The sequence below is a fragment of the Mycetomoellerius zeteki genome, unplaced genomic scaffold (genome assembly GCF_001594055.1).
Source record: "Mycetomoellerius zeteki isolate Tzet28-1 unplaced genomic scaffold, Tzet1.0 scaffold407, whole genome shotgun sequence".
NCBI classification, from domain to species: domain Eukaryota; kingdom Metazoa; phylum Arthropoda; class Insecta; order Hymenoptera; family Formicidae; genus Mycetomoellerius; species Mycetomoellerius zeteki.
The window spans coordinates 486,702-495,788 of NW_017257400.1; the positions used below are offsets into that span (position 1 = coordinate 486,702).

The following is a 9,087-nucleotide window of genomic DNA, read 5'->3' on the forward strand; positions in this document are numbered from 1 at the left end:
CACTCATTCTTTCTCTCTCTCTCTCTCTCTCTCTCTCTCTCTCTCTCTCTCTCTCTCTCTCTCACGCACGCACGCACACACTCTCTCTCTTTCTCTCTCTCTCTCTCTCTCTCACTCACTCACTCACTCATTCATTCCACACATACACACACACTCGCTCACACACTCACTCACTCACTCACTCTTACATGTATGCAACTTACTCACCCTCATTCATTTTCTCTGTCTTTCACTCTTTTACCTTTTTCATGGGCTCGCAAGATCGCGACAAAAAACTATTTTACCCTTTTAGCTCAATGCAAGTCACGTAAGTTATACAATGTACATGGAAGATACGTCCGATTACAAGAATGGTTTATTTCCCAATAAACATCAACTCAAAAGTAACATAACATCAATATTATAATTTCTCACTCAACAATGTAACTGTTATATACATAATAATATACAACATGTGTTATATCATAATATTGAGTATAAAATTATATAACATTGATGTTATGTTACTTTTAACCAATGCTTACTGAATTGCCGGCTTCTTAAAATCGACTGATTTTCTTTTGATACATCCGCATAATCTTTACTCGAGTACACTCTAAAAATATGGACGTAGAGATTTAACATGGATGTTTTAAATATAATTCTCTCTTACCGTGTTGTGATATAAACACTATGATGTTGAGATATAACACCAAAATAATGTAGATTTAATGTGTTCTAAGCCACGCAATGTTAAATCAATATCTTTGATGTTAACGTCACATTTATATTTTTTAGAATGTGATGAAAAAGATTGAGAGAATTGCCGGCAGTCGAGATGAAAAGATCTGATAGATGTCGCGAAATAACTTTATTTTTTTATAAAGTGACTTTTCTGTTGTGCTTTTCTTTATTTTCATCTTCGGACAGCCTCCGAAAGTTCGTCGATCAATAAGCCGCGCTACAATGTTTTTCCTTTAAAAATAATTAACGATTCTTGTTGAAAGAGATATCAAAAGTCTTTTGGCGCGATCATGCATTTATCTTTTTTATCTTTTTTTGTTGCTTTTTTTTTTTAGTACGCTCGCATCCAAGAAAGAGAGCAAAACTAAGAACCATCTGGAAGATAAGATCCGTACGGTAACACAGCCGTTATATAAGCTTCATACCAATTACAGATTCCTGTGTCTTATCTGATATATGAGTATGTACAATTTCTTCTTATCCTGCGCGTCGCGTTACAATTGTGGAGTGAAAAGTCGAGTGGAGAATCGTTCTCGGAATGGAATAACATTGAACTCGCCTGGGAAATTTCATTATCCGCAGATATTCCCGTCCTGCTCTTACGCTGAATTTTTATCCAAATACATCTGCATCCTCCCTCATTTTTGTTCCATCTTTATCGAAACGTGAAAACATTTTTCTCGTTTATTTAAAAATTCGCTACCTACCGCGGGGCTTTCCCCACGATTTCTTTTTCACTCCACAATCGATAATGTGCGGTGTCTGGGACGAAGAATCTTCCTACGGACGTCGTAACAATTGCACGTTTAGCAAAGGATCAGCAATCGGTAAGATTTCCCATCGGCGTGCACGAATGGTGAAAATGTAAACAATCTCCGTTTCGCTTATTGCGCGTTCTACTAACATATCCCCGATTGCACGCAATCGACTCTTAGTCGCCGCTAATGTTCCTCGTCACGTCTCACACCCTAATTGCTTGTCATTCCAATTCCTTTCTTTGATATTCTTCACACCAGTAACTTGAGATACGATAACAAAAAGACACGAAAAATAAATAAATATAACAAAAAAATGGCTAAAAGAAATAATTTTGTTTTAGAGACACAGCATTTCTACGACGTCTTTTGCATATACACCCTTTTCATTAAAATGTAAGACTCGATATGTTACTACTCTTCAGATTTTACAGCCGAGTAAAAAATTATTTGAAAAAAAAGAAACGCGCATAAAAACGATGATTTTTCATACCTCAAACAATGTTTTGTATCCTTAAACATATTTTATAATCTATTGTTTAGACACATATTTGTAGTTTAACATAGTATTTTTTTTTTAGAATTAACAGAGTTATTCAGTGTTGCTGGTATTAAAATGCAGCGACAAGTAGAAAAAGGATTCACCACGGACAATCCTTGCAGGAATCTTCTTTCCCGAAGAGTGAAGATGATGGTGATGATGACGAGATGCGTCGCTCTTCGGTCTCGTACGAAACAAATCTAACGGAATATCTTCATCTTATGTATATCTCGTGATTCATCGAATCGTACGCACGTGACGCGTTTGTTCGGGAAAAAAAAACAATTTTTTCTCTCTTCACAATTCTTTTGCAATTCGGTCGTAATCCTTTCTCCTTCATTTTTAAATATCGGTACAAAACATGGCACGCCGCTTCATCAACCATGAGTATTTTATACGCATAACTCTTGTTATCTACGTGGCGAGATTAAGACGATATATTTCTTAATACAAAAGGAGAAGAAACATATAATAACAATAATAATAGTGTGTAGTATAGTAATTAGGATGATATTAAGAAAGAAAAGCACAGAGAGAGAGAGAGAGAGAGAGAGAGAGAGAGATATGGAAAAAGAAAGAGGAAGAGACAGTTGAAAAGAGAGAGAGAAAAAAAAGAGGAAGAGACAAATGTAAAAAGACAAAGACAGACGGAAAAAAGAGAGAAAAGAAAGGCAGAGAAAGAAAAAGATAGAGAAGAAGAGATAGATAGAAAAGAGAGAAAGAGAGAGATAAAAAAACGTCTAAAAACTGTTCTTAGGGAGTTTTCGAAAGAAAATACAGGTGAATAAATAGCGCCTTACATTGATCGTCATAAATAAATACACGCAGCAGGGCTACAACGTGAAAAGGGATAAAATAGATAATCGTGACGATTAATAATGACGCGTAGGATCTTATAAAAAAAAACTATGTAACAAATCGCGCGAGGCGCGTACGTAATATATATGTATATATATAATATATATTTAACGTGTAAAAAAATATAATAAAAAAATATCTTCAAATTTCGCGTCTAACTTCGCGATCTTGTATGTGCGGATTGCACAGCGTGAAGCGAAAACAAAATCACAGAAAGGAAGAAAAACAAAATATAGAAGAATAGGAGATTAGAGCAAAACGATACCATCATAGCATATTGCAGAGTTTAATTGTCAAACGCGAGAGAGGATGCATGCAAGTTCCAATTGTCAAATTGCGAAAGAATACGTCCTTTTTTTTTCCTCTGTTCCTCCTTTCCTTTTTAAGCACACGAACGGATATGCTTGTATGTTAAAAAAAAGAACGAAAAGATTTGTTCTGAAAATAAAAGAAAAAAGAATATCCCTTTTCTCATTTGATGCTTCACGTCCGGCTGGTACACGCTCTCTCCTCTTACCACATTAAAGTCGACATCGATCGTATATCGCTCGAAATATTGTATATAGTATTGTGGTTTATTAAAATTCGTTAATAACTAGCATTTAAAAACCACGACCTAAGTGGTGATTTGAGAAATATGCTTCTTGTACAAGGTAATTTTACGTCGCTGCCGCGGATACCCCATTAAGGTGTCGATCGTTGCGCACGAACATGAGCCTCGTTTCTCGTTAGGACATGGTGCGCTAATACAACGCACCGGTTTATGTCCTTCAAAAGTTCACACCTGATCATCATATTGCTTTGAGGTCACATCGACGAGCGTAAGAGAAATCTTTGAGCGTAGCACGTCGACAAACATTAAGATGGAATTCCGCCTGGAGTTGTTTCTACATAGACTGTTTCTACAGACTTAAGTAATAAATAGTTAGACATTAATTAGCTACACAGTGAATGGAAATGACAGGTTGTGGTTGATATACGGCAAGCGTACTCTTCGCAGGATCTCTTTACAAGAGACTCCGTAAATCTCTCTCTTTCTCTCTCTTTACAAGATATTTAGAAAAGAACTTGTGTGTGAACGTAAAAAAAAACGTAAAGAAAAATTGATCGATATACAACGGTCGTTATTATCGATAACGATCGTTATCATTGTACTTTGTTTAGATTGAGATTGTATTTTCCATTAAGAAACACAGATGACTCATGTCTAACTCTACGAATGTAGATTAACGTTAATCTTGATTTAACTTTTTATCATTTTCTAATTCCAAGAATTAAAAAAGGATAAAGAATAAGTTAAATCGAGATTAAAGTTAATCTGCATTGGGGTAGAAATGGACATCAGTAACACAGTGAATAGTTATATCATTGTTGTTCGTCAATATTAAACAAAGATAAAACAATGTTACACTGTGTCACTTGTGTCTTTTGCTGGAAAACACTTATTGATTAATCAAACGATCGATATTATGAAGGAAAAGTCGGTGCACAAAAGATACGCTTAGATAAGAGACGGTTTTACACAATGATTACGCAACGAGACACCTTAGTGTGGACCGTCGATACACCCGACGAAATGCACATGTTGTTGGTTTTTCCTTTTTTTACTATTTGTGGTAAATTTTGGGCACTTTGTGAAATTTCACTTCACCCTCAGATCATTTACAATAATTAATAATTTATATTACACTCTTACAACATTTCTACCGAGTCTCTGTCTCAGTATTGAACAATATACACTTTCTATTTTGTATGCACGTGTGTGTGTAAGTGTCGCAAATGTGTTCTGTGTGTATTCAGCGAATATATCCTTACGTATACACGAGGACGACAAAGTGGTGTCGATGTCGCGCCACGTGATACATGATACACACGCGCACGCAGAAAATCGTCTAAGAAAGAATCACTAAATTATCATATTATACAATTATCATTAATTATCACCTAACTTGGCATCCTTGCGGGAGCGGTGCGGGCGGACACCCCGGCGAGTTGTGATTCGCGGACTGAGGCAGCAATGGAATATCGTCTTTGGAAGATTGCTTATCCATGCACGGCGGTTGCTGCTCCTCTTGCTCGGCTCTCGTCTCGGTGACGGGGACGGCGACGTCGGGGGCCGGCAGGCGTTCCATTGCCACCACCGCCGTCGCCATCTCCTGCTCAGCGCCGCCGATCGGCAACGACACCGCCGAGTTCACCAACGTCACCGTCGTCGTCGCACTAGTATTGTTACCACTACCACCGCCGTCGTCCACACTCGCGCTACTCGCTACCACAGGATCCTTCAGTTCGTAGCCCTCCTGACAGCGGGTCAATTTTAACCGGATCGGCGTCACCTTCGCCGAGCGGATGTTCCTTGGGGCGGTGGCGCCCACGTTCGGGTCGGTCGGCTGCTTCTCGTCAATGCCACCCTCCATCGAGTAGACACCAGTCTCCTCCTTGGCAGGCTCGGGCGGCGGTGGACCAACTCGGCTGTCCTTGTTGTCCGATGACGCCTGTTGTTGATTGTCATCCTCGTTACCGGCGGCAGGCGCATTGTTCGGCGCGTCGCTCGTAGCCGAGGAGTTAGCGCCCGCCGCCTTGCCTAACCGTATGATAAGTTTGGGCGTCGCGGCACCGCCCTCCAGAATTTGCACCCGCGCCTCCTTTTTACTAGACTGTCGCTTCTTCCGCTTGCCGTTCTTGTCGCGTTTGTTTTTCGTCTTCTCGTCGTTGTCGAAGCCTGCCATGATCATCTTGCGGAACTTCATGCTCTCGCGACGGAGCTCCTCCATACTAGGCGTGCTCGGGATGCTGCTAAGCCGTTTCTTCGGCGGCCTGATCCTGCTACGATCGTCCTGCGTGTTACCCATCTCTTGTCCGCCGATTATACTGTTACCGATCTTGATCTTCAACTTTGGCGGCCCAGCGCTGTTCGTCACCGTGGTGGCGGTTGGTCTGGTTTGTCTGCCTCTTCTGCGATCGCTGACCGTGCTAACCATAAGACCACGCTTCCTATCGGAACTGCTCTCCTCTTCGCCCGCTACTACGTCGAGGAAGCTGCTGCCGCCACTAACGCCGCCCCCACGTTCCTTCCGTCGTTTCTTCTCCATATTCGCATCAACAACTGCCTTGTAATCCTCTCGAGTTGGTATACTTGTCATCGAAGCTACAGCTTTGGGGATGGTAATGACTGTGCGGTTTGGATTGATAGTTGGAATGGTTGGCGTGGAGGCGACGCTACCGCACGCAGGATCGTCCATGTTCATATCCTGTGAACAGTATTGACGCAACAGCTCCTTCTTTCGCATGCGACGTAGATTTGATGTGCCGGATGCAACAGACGCGCTGGTTGCAACTGGTGCCACCGGTGCTTGCTGAACCAACGGTGGTACCGATGGCGTATAGTTAGCATCGAGGAATGGGCCTTTGATTTTCACTTTCAATTGATTTCGAGAATCGCTCAGAGAAACCTTGTTCGTTTCGAAGCTGGTTGCGGATGATGGGTCGATCACCGAGGGATCGCCAAAGCCTGGTTTCGCACCGGGCTCCTCGAAGCCGCCGCTCGCAAGTTGTTGCTGTTTACCGGTGATCTTCTTTAATACAGAACAGTCTCCGTGCAGTAAATCGTCGAGTTCCGGTAGGTTCGAGTCCGCACCTACGCTCGCGGCGAAGCTGCCTAACAAATGGTTGCCGTATGGCTGACCGTGAACCGACGAGCTCGGTTGGTCTACGGTCGAGTTGTATGTGCGCATATCCACCGGACCTGGTAACAGCGGCATGACCGTGTCGGCGAACTGATGGGTGCTCGACTCGGACTTGGTTATGGCAGCCTGATGATCGTGATGCGCCGCCGGTGACGCGAGCTTCTTGTCGTCGGCGTACTTCTTCGCGGTGTGCAGCGTTGGACTAGATAGATGGGACTGTATACTACCATCGTTCGCCATTCCGCCGAGAGGCTCACTCACACGGTTCTTCTCGTTCACGTCAGTGGACTTCTTGCGCTCGCGCATCGTCCTCAGATCCGCGATGTTGGTTTCATTCGTCGAATCTTCATCCGAGTCGAAATCGTACACGGTGCCGACTAGCTTGTTCTGGATAGAGTCGTCGTTGTGCAGCGCGTTCGACATCGGCACCATCGTGATCGACGGGTTCTGATTGTTCCTACCGCGTCCCCGTCCTCGGCCGCGACCGCGACTTCGATAACCCGAATGCTGGGATCCCTTAGAATTAAAAAAACCTGACGCGGCGATTTACCGGGCGATTTGCCCTGCAAGGATGTCACTCTGGCGGATGTTCTCGTCGGTTTCGACGGGGACTTCTTGCCGGACGGCGCGCTCTTGTTGTCCGTGCTAAGTACCTCAGCTATATTCTCCACGACGGTCTCGCTGCTGACCTGCGTCTCCGCGATGGTATTAAGGAAGGATGCCGGCACAGTAGGCGAATTAGCCGGCTGTGACAGCAAAGGCGGCACATGTCCCGGTGGCAGTGCTTCCGAAGATGGTGACTGCGTCGTGGATGGTTGCTGCTGTTGTTGCTGTGGTTGCGGCTGTTGCTGTTGTGACATCGGTGGTGGTGGCGGCGCCGGCGGTGGCGTGGTTACCTTCGTCGGCGATACCATGGCCGCGGTGAGAGCCATGTTATGCGACGACGAGGTAAACGCAGCGGTGCACGGCGACGCGCCGATGTTGAGCGACTCCTCAAGCGGCTTCGGCACGTGCGGCAACATAGATTGTGGCGTCGGGAAAGGGGCGCCAAACGGTGGCGGAAACGGTGACGGATAGGGCAACGGACCAGCACACGATTGCGATGGGAACAGCGAAACCGCTCCGGCGCCATAAGAGCCGGTCTCCGAATAGTGGTAAGGCGCTGCGTCCATTGGCGGATAAGACATCGGAGGTACATTCTTGTAAGGGGGAATAGCCGTATGCTCCTCCGCGGAAGACGCGGATGTGATAGACGACGACGTAGATCGTCGCGAAGGTAAGACCTGACTTTCGGCCCATCGCGTATCCGGTCGGCCATTAAGCTCGTTGTAAGGTGAATCGCTCTGCGTGTAATCCTGCCTAATGTCCGACGAGATATCCTCCTTATCCAGCACGCGGTCCATCTCACTACCCTGATCGTCTTCCGAGTTGGGCAGGCCGATTAGGTGACGATTCACCATCTCCATGGGTGTGATCTCGTCGACGATTTGCGTCGGTATCCCCGCACCGGCTGCCGACATCTGTTGATCCATCATCGCCAATGATTGTACGCGCGATTGCTCTTGTGCCGCGGCATGCTGCGCCTCGAGGTGCTGCTGTACTCGCTCTATTGAGTGCGTCTGCTGCAACTGCAGATACTGATCCTGCATGTTGAGCTGGAGGTGCGCAACCAGGGCTGCATCTGGATTCGCCACAGAATCCGGCATCACTGCGCCGATGTCGTTCGAGAATTGATGAGCGGCGGCAGCTGCAGCAACGTAACGGTGGTTCTGGTTGTCTATCAGCGTGTTGAGATGTTGCACGTCGCTCGGATTGAAGTTTTCCATGCTCGGCGGTACCCATCTCTCGTCCGCCTCGGCTCTGTCGAGTTTTGCACGCTCCACCACCGTCACTTTGGCCGTCTCACGTTCTTCGTTTCCGTACATGTAGTGCTCGTTGCTATTGCTCGAATAACAAGGCTTTCTCTTGTCCTCCATAGTATGATTCTTGCATGTCAGATCCTCAGACATCTGCGCAGGTTCCGAACCGCTGTTGCTCTTAATCTCGATTGATTGTACGACTGATTGCTGCTGCTGCTGTCCCACTGGTTGCTGTTCCTGCACGTCCACCTTCTCTTGAAGCAGAGGCTGCTCCTCCGTTGGTTTCTCAACCGGATGAAGAGGCGGCTCCTCCTTTTTCAGAACCTCCTCTTCCGTCGGAACGGATTCTAACTCGAACTGACTAGAATTCGACTTCTTCGATAATTCCATACGCAGCTTCTCCACTAGGTGCAGCGTTTCCCGCGCACTATCCTCTTTCGAGTCTTCCTTAAACCAAAGTTCATTGTTGAAGGAGAACGAAAGCGGTGCTGCTCCTCGTTCCTCATCGCGTGGTATACTGAAATCATTCGCGTCATCATTCACCATGTCATCGGTCAACATGTCCTGATCGAAGTCGAACAGCTCCGACACGCTGGGATCCTTGCTGCCGTGTTGCGGTGAAAAGATAGAACGATTTACGGACTTTCTTCTTTTCTGCTGACACT

The 9,087-nt window shown here is 45.3% G+C and overlaps 1 protein-coding gene across 1 annotated transcript in view; it reads right to left on the minus strand.

The window, feature by feature from the left end:
* Positions 1-3,035: 3,035 nt before the first annotated feature.
* The window catches only part of rno (rhinoceros), a 14,683-nt gene continuing 8,631 nt past the window's right edge, over positions 3,036-9,087 (minus strand). Inside the window, 2 exon segments of the mRNA XM_018453734.1 lie at positions 3,036-7,090; positions 7,093-9,087. Of these exon segments, the coding sequence (XP_018309236.1) occupies positions 4,818-7,090; positions 7,093-9,087 (4,268 nt within the window). The 3' untranslated portion in view covers positions 3,036-4,817.